Consider the following 17,516-nt stretch of genomic DNA (forward strand, 5'->3'; position numbering starts at 1 on the left):
GTGATCAAAACACTACATTATTTACAATACATTATTACATTAGCCTACATTACATACAAGGCATTGTCGCAATTAAAAACTTTTAGTTATACACTCCTCCCGACTCGCTGCCAATCATCTGCTTTGATCTGAGCTCCTGATTGCATGAGTTTCGCACCCGTGTATGTGAAATCGCTTTGAAGACATTAAATTAAAATTAAAAGTAGAAATAGACTCATTAATGAAAGGAATCCCGGAACTGAATCTCCCGGAACTGAATCTTGTTTGGATTACAATCCACAGTATCCAAAACGATGACATTTGCTTCTGCTACAATTAAGGTAGGATGCTGTGTTATGACGTCAGTCATTCTGTTTGTTCACTTTCATGCGGAATGGTCACATTATGGTGTATTTTGACTTTTTTTTGGTTGCTATCATAGCTAAATCCATATCATGTCATATCAATCTTATGTAAAGTGACGTTAGCGGCAAGGAACTTTTATTTCATGTTTGTCATCATGGCATGTTTTCGAGACGTGGAACTAGCTAAAGTTGGCTAAAAACACGCTGGCTAAGATGCACTTGTTCTAATATTTGCTTATTTTCATACACTTATGTTACAATTTTAACATTTGTGCTGCTGGGAAATTAAACTAGAGACCTCAAGCAGGCTATTCTTGGAGAAATCTCAAAATCAAAATTTTTGTCCAAACAATCAATTTTCGTGTCTAGCACAAAAATTATGTTGCCAACATACGGACCCTTTTGCCGGAGCGGGTCATATATATATTCAAATCAAGTATACAAATCAATTAACATACCTCTACCAAAGAAAAAAAGAGTTTAAAATATGTGCATAGTGCAAAAAGTGATTTGAGGTTGTCAGAACATCTGCAACATGAAGTAAACGTGTTGCCAAGTAGAGTCATTTTTATACTGTATATATAAATATCAAACCCGCAAAATAACTTTGAAAACACATTTGAAAAACTTAACATAGCTACAATATTGTTAAACTAGTGACATCAACTCCCAAAGTTATAAAAAAAACATTTTGACCTGGCTGTACCTGTGTGTGAGTGGGTGGCAGTCCTTTGCGTCCATACACTCCGACAAGAGCATCTTTCTGCACTGATATGTTAAATTTCAAGAACTGTGATTGGTCAATGTAAAGTTGGGACCTCCAAAACACACCTACAAGGAAAGCAAATGAATAAAGCATGCAAATCATTATCAGTCATGTGGTTACAAGGCAATGACATGCGCAGTGTATGTGAGTGAGTAATTGACCTGGTGGGACATCTTGAATTGCTCTTCGACCCACATCCACTTCTCCTGTGTCTATAGTGTTATTTTCTAGGAGAATTTTACCTGCAGAGAAGCAAACAAACCCTGTTATACCTGCAACAGGTAGATTCAATTGGGACTAACAATTGATGAAAAAGTGAACATCTTGGTAAAGAAAATCAATTTGGTTACGGACTCAATGGGGGAACCAAACCATTCTCACAGTTATTCAATTGTGTATATTGTACCATAGTTATTTATTGTCTATACTGTACAATTCTGTGAATAATACTCCTTTTTTTTTTAAAACATCCCAAATTGAGAAGGGCATTATACAGGGGACTTAATAAGAAATGAAAAATGTTTACATTTAGTTGTTTACCAGTACAGAGAAAATATTTAGGAGTTGTTGACTGAGATATATATATATATATATATATATATATATATACATCCATTTTCTTAACCACTTGTTAACTTGTTTCTTAACCACTTGTCACAAGGGTCGCGCTGGAGCCTATGCCAGCTGGCTTCGGGCAGTAGGCGGGGTACACCCTGAATCGTGTGTATATATATATATATATATATATATATATATATATATATGTGTGTGTGTGTGTGTGTGTGTGTGTGTACACACACACACACACACACACACACACGATAGGCACTGATGTCAGTTTTGTTTAACAGTGAAATATGTGCACAATCTTTATCTCAGTCTAGGTTGAGCACATGGCCATTACCTTAATTTAACCTGTAACACAAAACAAATCTTATAACTCTGTTAGATTGTTTTGTTTAAGTATGGTAATTAATGGGTTTCTCATAAAAACCCTAATACTTTGAACCAACAGGCACCCATACACCAATTAAAATGGCAGCCAGGGTTAATTTTGCTTTTATAACATCCAATAAATGTCTTGCTTCTGCCACTTTTATGGTGTCCGCATGCATCACTCTCCCGTTCCCTTGACACAAACAAATAATGGGTATGATTTTCTTTAAACGAGCTGGATGCAAGTATAAAGTCAAAATAACATATTTGTTCAGGTTTCTTTTCTAATTTATGACTGTAAAAAACAATTCAATTAGCATTAAGGAAAGACTCACCATTGTCTGTGGATACCATAAAGGTGTTAGGAGTCGTATCTCTTCCAACACCTCCATTTTCAAACGCTCCATATCCCTCACTCTCCTGGAGCTGCCAGTTCAGACCAAACAAGTGCATTGCTGCAGCAAGAGGGGAAAAGTGCGAAGGTGACAGGAAAGAACAGGAGTGAGTGAACCGCAAAATGAAAAATAAGCAATTGTGGAAATATTCTAACTATGGAAGGGGTAAGGCAAAGAAAAATTAAAAAAAAAAAAATTAATACATGAATCAGGAAATCTAGACAGAGAAGTTTTATTAATATTGGTCACCAGGAAAAAAAAAAACATTTGTAAGGTTACATTTGTATACACTACTCACAAAAAGTTTGGAATATTTGGCTTTCAGGTGGAATTTCAGGATGAGCCTTAAAATGTATTGAAAAATTTACAGGTGAAATTAATGTGACATTCTCTAAGCTTTTGAATGTTAAATGTTTCAGTACATTTTGCACAAGTTGCTGTTCTCTAACGAGGAGCTTAACGGCAAAATTCACAAACGACAATACTCCAGCTCATAGAGGTTGCATCATCGGGGAACGGTTGTTGGGGACTGGTGTACCTCAAATGGAATGTCCAAGAAGAATGGGATGCCATGCCTCTGCAGACAATGTGTCGTCTTGTGAATAGCATGAGACGTTGTTGTCAGGCTGTAATTAATGCTCAAGGGCACATGATGACTTATTGAGACATTGACATTTTTTGTTGTGGTGTACCCACCATTGTTGTTAACTTTTGTTTCAATAAATTGTTTGAGATGAGGAAATCACCAGTGCAACCTTCTACTTAAATGTCTTCATTTCATGATATGATTTGACTGTAGCATGAATGCTTGACATTTTCCATAAATTTCACCTGATAGCCAAATATCCATAACTGTTTGTGAGTAGTGTATGTACACCTTTCTATCTTCATAGCACAAAATGTTTATGCACCATGGTATGCGTTTCCAAATATGAATTACAATTACGCTCCCGGCACATGTGTTCCAAATTATTCAGCACGTATGGGTGCGCACAATAACATTTGCTCAAGGTACAAACAACCATCAAAAAGTATGCAGAAGTTAATCTTAAAAGGATACCACCTGCCTTCTTTTAGTTTTTTATTTATCAGGCACAAGCAGTGACATTATTATTAATACGCTTTATTATTGCTATGTAAATGAATCACATTTTTATATAACCTAAATAACTCACAAAACTGCACACTCTAGCCGACCTGGAGAAAATGTTGATACTTTAAGGTTGTCATACATATTCACAAAACAAAAATTAGGCTCCACAGCAATCTACAGTGATCAAACAAAATCCAATTCAGGTAAGTTTGACCTAGGCCTATGAAAACTGGCAAGCAAGTGGGCTATGATTTATTTTTTTTTTATGTTGGCCCATTTTTGCGTACAGGGGCCATACTTTTGTCCCCATGTCCTAGGAGTTTCAGTCGACTGACTTCAAACTTGGTTGATCTCATAACCGGAGAAAATAGCAGGGAAATACATTTCAAGTTTTTCAAAAAATACTATGACAGAGGCAAGGCAGCAAATTTAGTGTTTCATATTTCCTTTGCCACAACTGAATAAATGCTTTAAAACTGCCCTGTACATGCTCTTAAAAAAAAAATCCCAAACTTCACACATGAACAAATGGTCACGGCCTTAAGACATCTCTAAGTATAGATATATGACAATGACTATCTTTACATGCAATCAATAACCTTTTCAAAATCCAAATATTGGCAATATTGCCAATATTCAGATTTTGAAAAGCTTGAATATGCTCTTAAATGGGTTATTACAAACATTACTGCACACTCTGTATTCGAAAGGAAGGTCAGTCGATCCGTCAATGACGGACGCCAATTTTGTTGACGATTGCCAAATGATAGGAAACTTCGGAAAATTGACAGATTAAGCATTGCCCGAAGTGGGTTTTCATCAGTCAATGTAATCGTCAATCCGTCAGTAACAGAATCCCCATTTTGTGGACAAATAATGCAGAGTACTTATTACTTACAGTAATGTCTCTCAAATATGTAGACAGCAGATGTTGGTTTCTTATCTCACCATCTTTATTATAAGCATTAAGCACACAAACAGCTAGCGTTGACCATAGCCAAGGTAAAAAAATAACAACAGCTTTAGATGAAAGTACCGACACATTACAAGCAACAATTTCTCCAATGTTCACCTCATCTACTCTGCTCACGCTCCCACTTCCCTTCCAGTGAGTGGTGTGATGCATTCACAAACACTCGGAAATAAAAGAGCTGTCTTGTCATGGCTTAACAGAAAGTCTGTGCTTGCGCTGTCTCTACTCCTATGATCTACGCCTTTTCTTTTAAATGCACTTTTTTCTGCTTCAAACAAAGCACAAACTATCTCCACTGCCTCCTCTAAAGTCACGTTTAATTTACCGGAGGATTTGTGAGATTTCATGTCTGACATGGGAATATTCATGAATGAAAACGGATCATATGTGCTGTGTTGATTGTGTGGCTGCACACCATACACTATTTTTATTTTTATTTTTTTTTATTTAGATTTTATTTCATTTTAAAATCTTGCCTTATAAACCTGGCTTCTTTTTAGTGCTCAGTCTGTTTATTTGACAACAGGCATGTTGTTAGACAGCTAAGCGTCCTGGTGTCTCATTTTAAGCAGTGGTGTGCGATTGTACAAATAAGTCTGGGAGAAGCTCTTTCACACATTTCATATGTCAAGTCTATGATTTTAAGTCAGGCCGGTTATGAACAGCTAAGGTTTCTAAAAAGGGGAGGTGTAGTCAACTAGTCTGTTGTTTGCCTGGGCTGTACGCGGCAGTCTGGAGTTACCAACACCGTGTGCACACACTATATGCGGCACACTAGTGAGGAAAAGGAAAGTCAAGCAGACTTAGAGCTTGAAGCTGTTCCTTGGCTTCTGCTGTGTCCACCACACTTGAGTACTAATTATGTGGACAAGGTGCTCCAATCATCAATAACCGGGTGAGTGTGATGGAACTATTGACAGCTGCCCACTTTGAATGACGTAAACATTGACGGACGCCCATTTCGCTGAGGAATAAGAAATGGCGGATTGAGGATTTCAGTGGGGTTCTGCTTGAAATATTGACCGATTGACAATCCGGCTTAAAATATTGACGGATTGTTGATGACGGAAGGGGGTCCCGACTGTTGACGATTGCCCAATGACAAATGCTCATAATCCATTGACGCGCTCACCAATTGTGCTTTCTGTATGTTTTAAGCTAATCTATGGCTTTACTTAGAGTACTTATAAGAAAAATCATCGGTCCTCATTATTTTTCCCAGTGGTTTTTGCACTGCTGCAGAAGCAGTAGGACCGAGAATGCACATTTCTGTAATTATTTTAAAAAAAGATCTGGTATCATATCAAACAACCAATGATCAAGACAAAGGATTTAGTTTTACTAATTGGCTCAATCTAAAACATACACAAAGCAGGATGGAACAGAAGGGATCACACAAAAAAGAGCCAATTACTTTCCTTTTAAGGAAGGTTTGATGAGGAATATGTGACAAGGCCTATATCCCATGAGACATACCATACACAGGGATAGTACAAAAATTAGACAAAGTAACATGTTTCTGTTCAAAATAGAAGACGATTTTAGAGATCTTGGACTGGACTCACACGGCATATTAAAGTAAGAGTTATGTCAAGGACCAATTACTGATGCAACATGGGAATATTTTGCGAGACAAAACCACGCTGGCCCCCACTACACACACACGCGCACGCACGCACACACGCATTTCTGCTTACACACCTCTCTGCCTCATTAAATTAGAGCCATGCTGTGCCAGTCTGTTACCCACAACACCTCCTGGTGAGGACAGGAGCAAAGGGTCATGGGAGAGTGCTGTCTAATCGACAGGGGCTATGTGCATGAAAGTGTATATTTGTGTGTGTGTTTTTGTGACAAGATAAGAACAAACAGCCTTTTGAGCAAAAAAGTCCAGTCCAAAGTCAATTTAAAACGTCACCTAAACATACAAATTGTTCCGGCGTATCTGTTCATTTGCAACAAGCTTTAATGAAAAGACTTGCAGTAGTACCGTACAGTACTGCATTCTTATTCCAAATTATTGTATTGCAGGTTGGGATCATCCATTTCAATGAGCAAATTTGTTCATTAAGAAGACTGTGAACACATTGAGTCACCAAAGTACTGTACTGCAATACCATTAACTCTTTGAAAATTGGAGAATGTATGAATGTTTTGTGTCCTGACAAATTGCAGTGAGGAGTCTCACCAAACTCATTGATTTAGCATCTCATTCCTTCTAATGCTAAAAACCAGCAAAAACGTTGAATCTACTGTAGATTGCCAAGATGGTTGCTCAGTGACCATAACAGGGTTGTCAGCAAGGTTCTTTCACCAAAAGTAGCAGTAGTAGTAGATGTTTTTTATGACAGTAATCTACCAGTTAATTGCAGTTATATTCAGGGGTGCATGCAAGCGGTGCACAGGTGCGCATGCATACTGAAAATAGCCATGTGAGTGCCAGATTTGATTGCCTCAGTGCACACTTGTGTTCCAAGCCTGTTGCAGCTCAGTCAGTCAGCATGATTGTCAGCAGGCCAGCCAACACTCACAGATGCCTGTGCCTAAAGTTGAAAAGTCGTAGTCAAGTGAGCAGCCATGATTGCCTTCTAAGGCTAGCTTCAGAATAAAATATTCCTAAGGAATCAATGCCCATGTGCAGTTTTACTTGTTAGGCTTGCTAGACCATTGGTGGTGGTTGACTTGACTATGCTGGCTCTCACGCAAATGGCGAGAAGGTCTCAACTTTATCATGACATTATTATCACAAGCTAATGCCGGTAATGCTCTAAGCTAATGTAAATATGTGCTAACACTACAGCCCTGCTTACCTCTTGGCTTTGACATGTTAGTGTTTCAGTAGTTGTGTTAAAGTTGTTCTTGCCTTACTACCATTTAAGTCATCAGTATGTGGGTGGTTAATACTCAAGTCAATGTTGTATAAAAGTGAGACGGCTCCATCACAGCACTTTTTCAGAAGTAGCCACATATACTAAAGCTTGGTTGATTTTTTTTTTTTTTTTACACACTAGATGGGTGGGTAGGCACTCCAGAGATCAAACTATCCGTCGAGCCATCATTTTTCTATCCCACTTGTTCTGTTCAGGGTCTTAGGAAATGGAGTCTATCCCAGCTGGCTTCGGGGGAAAAGCGGACTACACCCCAGATTGGTTTCGAGTAAAATACAAGGCATAAAGAGACAATCCTTAACACAGACACATTCACAATGATAATACTGAGTAGGAATGAACCATTACTGCCTGTGCGGGAGTCAGGTGAGTAAACTGTCACAGAGATACAACTTTTGTCTACAAACATTAAAATGTAAATTTCGATATGACCTTGTCATTTTTATTTTGTTGAAAAGGGCGTTCTTTACAGTGGTTATGGTGTTGGTTTAACTCTCCCTTTAAGTATTAAAAAAAAAAAAAAAAGTCCGCCTCCCAGTGCAGAGGACGTGAGATTGAGTCTGGGCTTCGGCCTTCCTGGGTGGGGTTTGCATATTCTGCCCGTGCTTGCGTGGGTTTTCTCCGGTTTCCTACCACATTCCAAATACATGCAAGGCAGGTTAACTGAACACTCCAAATTGTCCATAGGTGTGATTGTGAGTGTGGATGGTTGTTCGTCTCTGTGTGCCCTGCGATTGGCTGGCAACCAGTTCAGGGTGTACCCCGGCTACTGCCCGAAGCCAGCTGGGATAAGCTCCAGCGCCCCCCCGCGACCCTTGTGAGGAAAAATGGATGGATGGATAGATATTTTTCTACAGTTCTTCAACAAAACCATGATTCAGTAATTAGCGCTAATGTTTTCCTGACAGGCTAAATGCTCTTTTTGAGCAGATATTTGAGAGGAATTCAAGAGGAGAGACACAAAATGTCAAACAGCACACAAGTGAATAGAAGCTCATACATTCACAAATATACTTACAAAAAGGTAGCTCATACGTTGACTGGTATATGTCATCATCCCTAATTGTGTAACACAACAAACTACATGTAAATAATTGCCCAGAAAATGCTAAACCGATGGTTTAATAAAAACAACTCTTCCGAGAGGTGCTTGAGGGTTCTCATGACATGTTGACCTCTAGTGAGTGGAGCTCGTAATTAGCTCACTTCATTGTGAGAATTGATGATTTTTACAGTTGAGCTTGGAAGTTTATATGCCTTACGGGTATGTAAACTTATGACCACACTGTATGGTGAAAAAAGGCTTAATACCCATAAAACCCAAAATACTGTCACAATTGTTTTGATATTTTCAGAGTTTGAAGTTGACATGAGTAGAAATGTGCATGTGTATTTTGGTGACCATTAACATTTTGTGTCATTAAGCAACGTTTAACTTTGTTGCATTTACAGCTGTGCTCATACCTCAAAAATATGTATACATAACTTAGAGATACTGTATAACAGATGGCAAGGCAAAGTAAGGAAAAGTGTAACTGAAGTTAACATTTTAATACTATGATTGACCCACCACTGAGTGTGCTGTGAGTGCAGTTGAGGTCTTACCTATGCAGTAACAGAGCAGGATGGAGAGCAGTATAGACAGTCCTACTGCACTGAGGGCTGTACACCTAAAAGGAAAGCACATCATATTGCTGTGTGAGCCTTGTAAATGTTTAGAATTGACTTTTGACCCCCCCCAAATAATTTAGACATGCTTGTCTGAAATATGTTTATTGAGTTCCATGGTATTTTCAGAGGAGTCTTTTTAAAAAATCCACTCTGGGGGTGGGTGGGGGGGGGGGGGGGGTCTATTGCCTGAAATTGATTTACACAAGACTATTCAGATGCATGTTGTAACGAATATTGCCCGTCACCCTCAATTTTTATTTTATTTGCTTTTTTAAACACTTCCCCCTGGGGAATGTGTGTGCAAGCCTTAACCCTGTATTTTCTCAAACCAACTAGAGACAATTCGAAAAGGAAATAATCTTTGAATTTCCCTTCAGCAGGGACTGGATTTCGTTTTCTTACAACCTCCAGGAAACACATACCTCAGTGCCTAACGAGATCTAAAAGCCTGTTTAGCAAGCAGACTAGCGATAAGACTGCTTATCAGTCCCCAGACCACTTTTATGGTCTGGTCTATCCACAGGAATCAGCCATGTGTTTTTGGAAACAACGCCCCTTGGAAGTTATACAGTACAACAGTGCCCTCCAGCGGTCACTATCGGTATTATCCTCAAGAATCCTGCCGCTCGTAATTAATCTGAAGTCTACATAATTCAGGACATAAACAGACTCTTTGTTCTTGACTGACATCAAGTGACTTCTGTTGTATCTTTGTACACAACCTGTATGTCTATCTCAAATGAATGATGTGTATAACTTCTGCAGCCATCTAAGTTTAGCTAATTAGTAAGCTTAGCGGATTCAATAACTTTATGATCGCGGTAATGTTTGAAATGTGTTCAGAATGATAAATGAAGCATCTGGCTTGTCAATTCTGATCAAAAATTATCAAATGCAATCCAAAAGCTTGGTCTCAGTCGACCAAGTCTGCTTCAAGCGCACGGAAGAGGCGGGACTACTACTCCGACCCCCTGGGACACAAGTTTAAAAGCCAGCGCGTGAAGGAACTTCTCTTCTTTGCTCTTCTCCACTTCTTGCCTCATGAACTTCTCTTGACCATCATGGGAGACGTGGTCGCCGAACACCCTGAGAGCGACCACATGGCTTCCTTCTTTGAGCGCCCCAAAGCAGCAAGGACTCGCAACCCACACTGCGTGTCCCAAAACGCATATGTGTGTTCCTGCCGAGAGCCGACCCACCTACCTTCCGCTCTCTGAATCACGCAGCGACACGCCAACCCGGTTCCATGACGGCTGTTAGGCACCGAGCCGCTGCATGCCAGCGACCCATTTCTGCTCCAGCCGTACACCTGAGACGCCCCGTAGCACCCAAACCAACTGACCACAGCCTACACGCCGCACGCGCACCTCTCTACCAACCGGGGACCTCTACCAACCGTGCGCCCATCACCATCAGCCAGAGACTCCAGTACAGCATTCCAGCTGCATGCGCGCCGACCGCCCAGATCGCTTTCAACGGAGTTTTCTTCAACTGAGGATCGACGCTCGCCGAGTCCCTTTTTCTCCCGTGCACCTGAACCAGTCCGTGAGTGCGCCTTCATTGCAATCTGACCATATACTGCTGGCACAACGCTTTGTTTCAAATATAAAAGGGTTGACAGGTCAAAACGCTTCCATCTCTATTCCCCATCTACCTTTTTCATTCTCTTAATATCTTAGTTTGTTAGGTTGCATGTTTTCTTCTTATCTTTGATTCACATTTTTTATTTTGTTTCATTAATAGGTTAGGCTGTGACTGATATGTGTGTATTTACTAAATAAATTTGTTGTCTAGAAATGTCATTTCTGCGGAATCATTTGTGTTTACTGAGTGGATTAGTAATGTTCTTATTAAAGTAAAGAACTCCATGATTAACTAGAGTAGCAACTTCAGAATATGAATACTTGATAATAGGATTTGTATCATTTATTTTGCGCCTACAAACAAGCAAAGTCAACGTGGTGCCCTCAGAGGTTTCTGAGGAAATTACAACTCCCCTCAATACCGTCTACATTTCTTGTTCGCCATTACGGCAACCCAAATAATCGCTACAATGTACTATAAAGTGGCATGTTCTATTGTGGTATGTTTTACAGTAAAACAATGTGGCATTACTTTATTATCATTATTTTTTTTCAGGAAAGCTCAGTATTGTTCATTCGATTTGACATCATCATTGCTCTCCTTTTTTTTTTATTAAAAAAATAATAATAATAACAAAAAAAATATATATATTTATATATATATATATATATATATATATATATATATATATATTTTTTTTTGTATGTGGGTGAGTATGTGTATGTGTGCGTGCGTGCGTGCGTGCTTGCGAGCGTGTGTGTATTCATCAGTTCACCTAAAACCTATTAAAAAAAATCCCATATTAATAATATAATATAATAATAAATTGCCAAATGCAGAAACATCAATGTAAGTTATCACGATGTGGTGGCTCTCGCTAACAGACAGAATTAAGTAACCAGAATTAGGTTAAAAAATTCTATAAATTTTGATATTTGGTTTTTATTTGAGGCAGATATTTTTTCCATTAAAATGTGATTTATGAGGAGGTTAGACCATTGGTCGATATTCAGAGTTTGTTTATTTTTCCAGTTAACAAGAATTGTTATTTTTTTTGCGATAGTAAGGGCTACAAGTGTAGATTGAAATTGTTTATGTGGTAAGTCAATTGTTGTTAGGTCACCTAGCAAACACAAGTTTGGAGATAAAGGTATCCTACAGTCCAAAATAGCGGAAAGTTTTTCTAAGACTTTAGTCCAGAAATACATAATAAAATACATAAATAATAATGTGCATTACTTTATACCGCTAGGTGTGAACTTACCTCCATGAACAATATTTGGAGGATTTTTTAAACTTGAAGGCAGAGCGAGACAAGGTGTTTCTTGGCAAAGGTCTAGTAGGAGGGGAGTACACTGAGCCTGTTGCCATAGTGTAGCCGGGTGTTGCAGTGGAGAAGAGGGGGGTGGTACCTGTACCGGTCTTAAAAAGAAAGTGCCTGAGGATGAGAGAGAAAAAAAGAAGAAAAAATATGTTACCACATGTCCACACCTTGGCAGAATTATTGGTACACGTCCACTGAAAACTGGTCACTGGAGCAACTTGAAACTGGTGCAAATTAAAAAGCCACAAAGCTTCTGGGAAAAAATATTTGGATTAAGCTTTTTTGTTACAGGCCACATCAAATATAGGTTTACAGATGCAAAAATGAAGCATACAAAGAGAAGAACACTACTGTGGAACACTGACAGGCTCAATTATGTTCTGGTGTTATATTATATATATATGTATATTGTTGTATATATACAGGATTGGACTATTCAGAAGTGGTTTTGTAATGCGCTGTGATCTAGATCCTATTGAACATCTGTGGGAGAAGCTAACACAAGCAGTCTTGGAAATGGAACCCTTCAAATCGGAGACTGCTAAAGCGAGTTGCTCTCAAGGAGTGCCGCAAAACTCATTTTATGTAATTTGTGTCTTTCTTTAACAGAAGGGTACAAACAATCATGCCTATCCATGCACTGTATGTGAATGTGTCTCATTATGGTATTAAGTATACTATATACTGTAACAACCTGGAATAGTTCAGTAAAAAAAAGCCTGTAAACATTATAAAAAATATTTTTATCTGCATCATGTAGTCATAATGTTTGTTTGTTCCAGTATATAAAAAAAAACATGCTTACTGTTTGTAAACATTATTTATCAGAAGCTAAATTTGGTTGTGGGTTTGATCCTCAGACACTGAACCCTGATTTGCTCCCAGTGGACCTGGCAGCGCCCCACAGTCGGTCGGGCATTGGGTGAATGTGAGACTTTGTAAAACGTTTTGGGCGCCATATGGTGGAGTTAAAGCGCTATATAAAAAAACTGTCCATTTACCATTTAAATGGATGGGGGGGGGGTGAAACGGAGTGTTGGGTGGAATTAAAATAGCATTTAAAAATTACTCATCTACCCGTAAACTTTGCCTTAGATTTAATTGACGTGTCGATCATTTTCCATCAATACAAAAGTTATTATTTCCGTTTATGTGAACAAATTAGAGCACCTTCTGGCTCCTTTTTGCGGTGATGAAAATCACTGCAAAAAAACCATGTACACTAATTATCAAGGTCACAGTGTCTAATTAATGACAGAGCTTCAGCTAATGAACGTCTGCAATTACAATTACGACTTCTCTCTAACAAGGCAGTGTGATTAACAATTATAGCCGATTGTAACAAGGGCCCTGTAATTAATACCTGCCTCAAGGCAAGATGTGGGCAAGGGCAACAAAGTTGGGAGATCACAGTGAATGGTGTGAAAGAAAATGAAGAGGACACGTAGTAGAGGCAATACACTGGACAATGCATTGAATGTTTGCAATATGCTGTGCACGGCAGTTTAATTTAACGAGCAGCAGACTGTAGGACTTAGCAGCATCTCGTCATGACTCATGAGCCTTCAGACTGCACCCCAACTCACGCCTATATGATCTAAACACACAGTGTTATCTATAATGTCCTTCATTTATTTACAACTTTTTCTTCCATTTCTGTTTTTGCTACAATTATGGCTGGTAGGTTCCTCATTAAAATGTGCATATCTTTATACGTCATAGTAGTAAGCACATTTTTATTTTTTTAAAAAGATTCAAATGCATATGCTAGCTATTTACCTCTAAACTGAAGCTGGTCAGAAGAAGAATGATGAATGGTATTGCAGTCATACCGAATGGAATTCAACTCCTTCACATGGAGCTTTTTTGGTGTTATGTAACACACCAAGCCGTCTGTGTTTTTGCAGTGTATCAATTAAGGAATGGCAAACATGAAGGTATGACCATGACCAGGCTCGGCCAGAGCCGTCTGGAGCGGCAGAACAATTCCCGCCAGAGGGCGCTATTTGGGTTCATTTCAAAAACATCAAAGAAAGTGCTTTTGGTAGACCTAGCCAGGCCCCCAATGACTAAACTAGAGCGTATGAATTTTCCCGAGTGGTTGGCTTGATTTATGAACCGTTTGGGCCACTATTTCGTGCAGAATGTATCAAACAAGCATTTGTTAAGCAAGAGCTTTCTCTCTCTCACTCACTCACTTTCCATCGTAAGGTGCCCAAAGCGCTTTACAAAGCCTCACATTCCCTGATTCATACACATATTCATACACCAGTGGTCGGCTGCTGCCATGCAGGGCGCGACCAGGTCCATTGGGAGCAAATTAGAGTTCAGTGTCTTGTTCAAGGACACTTCAACATGCCAAACATTGTCTATTGACTGTCTGTATTATCTTTTTTCGACTAGTATGTTGTGGTATTTGTATTTGGCGGGAATAGTAGGTTAGGTTAAACAAAAAACAAAAAAAGTATAGTAATGAAGGGATGCATTGACAAGTGAATGCTACGGTGATTTTCAGACATACTTCAACTATTGCAATTCTGACTATGTTTCCCCATGTTTTTTTTAGAATAGTAATCTAGGTTTGCTGCGATGGGGCATCTTAATTGGAGTTTTTACTTATTGTTACTTACGGCTGTTGCAATTTTCGGCCTGTCCCATCAGGGATCATCATAGCAAGTCATTCACATGAATTGCTTGGCAAAATGTTTACTTTCTATTTCCTCTCTAACGCAACCCACCTATTGTTATGTGGGCTTGGGTATGGAAGCTTTGGCTGTGGATCAAAATCAAAGGCAGCAGCATCCTACACCACTAGTGCACTGACTTTCACTTATTACTGTATGTACTTCTGCATGGTTCCCCATTCTGTTTTCTTGTAATTTCATTTATGTGAGGCAATATAGATACAAATTAGCTTGCTGAGCTACATCTAAAATCAAGCATAGCATATGCAAGCATCATGCAAGATGAAGCTGATTCAACCCAGCCATGTTTAACAGTTTCATGTGCTCTGCAGACAGTACTTGTTGTGGGGTTTGATGCATGAGGGTCTTTTCAGTGCAGAAAATGGACGCATAAAAGGATTTCAAATTGACAAATGTATGCTGGGGTAGCTTCATGCAGCCGACTATCCATTCACTGTGTTAGTGCAAACTAATGACAGCAGACAACCAGAGATTGGAGGGATAATAGAGTGTAAAATGAGTGTGACCACAGTGAGCAGCAACCATAACTAATGTGGCAGCCTCTTAAAGATAATGGTGCTTCAAATCTTTTTTCTGCAACCTGCATTTTAGGAATTATTCAGACTGGATGTCTTTATTAATTGGGGCGACACAAAAAATGTTGGCGCTGCCACCTTTATTTATTTATTTTTTGGGTGTGTTTGGATGTGACCATAAAGTTAAACAGTTATACTCAAAGCAATCAAAAGAAAAACAAAACAATAGTTTAAAAATGAATGAAGAGCTTGATGATAATTTTTTTCCCCCGTAATAAATTAAAACGTGAAACTTACACACAGAAATAGATCAAAGCAAGCAATTCACTTTAAAGCAAACAGAAATACTTTTGTGATGTTACTGATTTTGTGTTATTTTGCAACCTTTTACTTCAGCCATTTCTGGAAGTTACAATTTGCAGTGCTTTTTCACGGCATGTCTACATGTCAGCAGGTACATTTTGAGCAAACTTCCCTTTTTTTCCACTTCCAAGGACAATTATTAAACACTAACTGTGATTGTGATGTTGTCTAAATGATTGCTTATGGGTGTTCTTAATTGACTAATTGAGGTTTGATTAAAAACTACAGCAGATCTTATGGATTGACTTCACACTCATTATACTATTAATACTATTTGTTATGGGAAACTTTGTATTTTTTTAATTGCCTTATATAGAATAAACATACAGTATGTAGGCCTATACTGTATATTCTAAGACGAAGACAAAAACATAGAAGCAGCAATGGCAGTCATGGCAAATAAATTTAAGTTTGCACGGCAACAATTTACAAGGTGCATTCATCCACCAAGATTTTACCTTTGGCTACAATGCAACACAGAATTCTAATTAAGCTAAGCCTTTTTAAGATAAAATAAAGTAAAAAACAACAACAACTTTAATGTAGTTATTAAGGGGGTGTTCCGTCATCTTGTGTAATGTCCGCTGTGCCCGCTTTCTGATCTTGACAGTTGTCTTTCCTTGTAATGCCTGCACTTGGCTCAATTTTTGGGGGCACTCTGAATAACTGAACGGCACATTTGACTAATGTTCTCAGTTTCCTACCGGTCTGAGTGAAGAAAGCGCGCTTGGAGCATATTTCCCACGATGAGGGAACAGGAATTTTGTGGGCAAATTTGTGGCCGTGAACTCGTGAGCACAGGCATTATCCAGGGGTAAGCAACAGGCTTTCAAAAATACGCAATTGTGGAATTTTCAGTAGTTAGACGAGATCAATAAAACAGTCTAGAAAATGAATTGTCTTGTTCAAATATACACAAACCTTCCAGAGCAGTCTACAAGATGGTGGTCTGTGAGAGCGTGCGCAGTAAATTATCATGGGAAGATTCTTATGCAGCCTGGTTAGTGAGGCGAGTCCAAGACAGGAGCAAAGCAGTCTTAAAAAAAAGAGGTACTTCATCTGTGTTGAACGGACTTATCTGTCAAGGTCATACCGTTCTAGCTTCATGTACAAGTAAAAGGCTCATTGTTAAAATTACAAATGTCCACAATAAACTATAAACATGTTATGTTGATACGTGCTAACTAATTATTTTCCATAACAACATCAAGAAGATGGCCCCCAGGGATGTCCTGGAGATAGAGCCAGATGGACTGTCATGGAAAGACAAGCCCCTGTATGGCATATACAACCGACAAATTGAGAAAGTGGCTGACATCATGAAAACATACCAGTGACTGGAAAAGACTGGACTGAAAGACAGCATGGAGACACTAATCATGGCAGCACAAGAGCAGGCCCTAAACACAAGAGGCCATCAATAGAGGCCATGGTGTACCACATTAGGCAGGACCCCAGGGCAAGGATGTGCAAAGAAGCCCCAGAACAGTGGAGCATATCGCAGCAGGGTGTAAGATGCTCATAGACATACTTGGAACAGCACTACCAGGTAGCAGGAACAGTGTACATGTATAAACATGTGGATAAACATCAGAAGAAAGCAGTTGTGATAGATGTAGCAATCCCGAATGATGGCAACATAGGGAAAAAGTAACACAAAAAGATGAATAAATATCAAGGACTGAAGGAAGAATTAGAGAAAATGTGGAGGGGAAAAGCAACAGTAGTGTCAGTAGTAATGAGGGCACTGGGGGCAGTAATCCCCAAGCTAGGTGGGATGGCACCAGCAGATACCAGGTACAACATATGTGAAGGAGAACACAATACTGGGAACAACCAAGTTCCTGCCAGAACCCTCAAGGGCACTCGCCTCTGGTAGAGGACCCGAGCTTGAAGGAGATACCGCTCAGGTGGACGAGGACACCATTCTTATTTTTTTAACGACTTGTAATTAACTAA

General features: G+C 39.1%; 1 protein-coding gene across 9 annotated transcripts in view; it reads right to left on the reverse strand.

The window, feature by feature from the left end:
- Positions 1-17,516, reverse strand: part of tenm3 (teneurin transmembrane protein 3) — a 276,208-nt gene that overhangs the window by 91,540 nt on the left and 167,152 nt on the right. For all 9 annotated transcript variants that reach the window (XM_077571731.1, XM_077571730.1, XM_077571728.1 and 6 more), the window contains 5 exons: positions 11,915-12,088; positions 9,001-9,065; positions 2,382-2,501; positions 1,272-1,352; positions 1,051-1,175 (listed from right to left, as the gene is read on the reverse strand). In XM_077571731.1, coding sequence (XP_077427857.1) covers positions 1,051-1,175; positions 1,272-1,352; positions 2,382-2,501; positions 9,001-9,065; positions 11,915-12,088 — 565 coding nt within the window. The remainder of the gene's footprint in view (positions 1-1,050; positions 1,176-1,271; positions 1,353-2,381; positions 2,502-9,000; positions 9,066-11,914; positions 12,089-17,516) is intronic.

This window comes from Vanacampus margaritifer, chromosome 7, assembly GCF_051991255.1.
Source record: "Vanacampus margaritifer isolate UIUO_Vmar chromosome 7, RoL_Vmar_1.0, whole genome shotgun sequence".
Classification (NCBI taxonomy): domain Eukaryota; kingdom Metazoa; phylum Chordata; class Actinopteri; order Syngnathiformes; family Syngnathidae; genus Vanacampus; species Vanacampus margaritifer.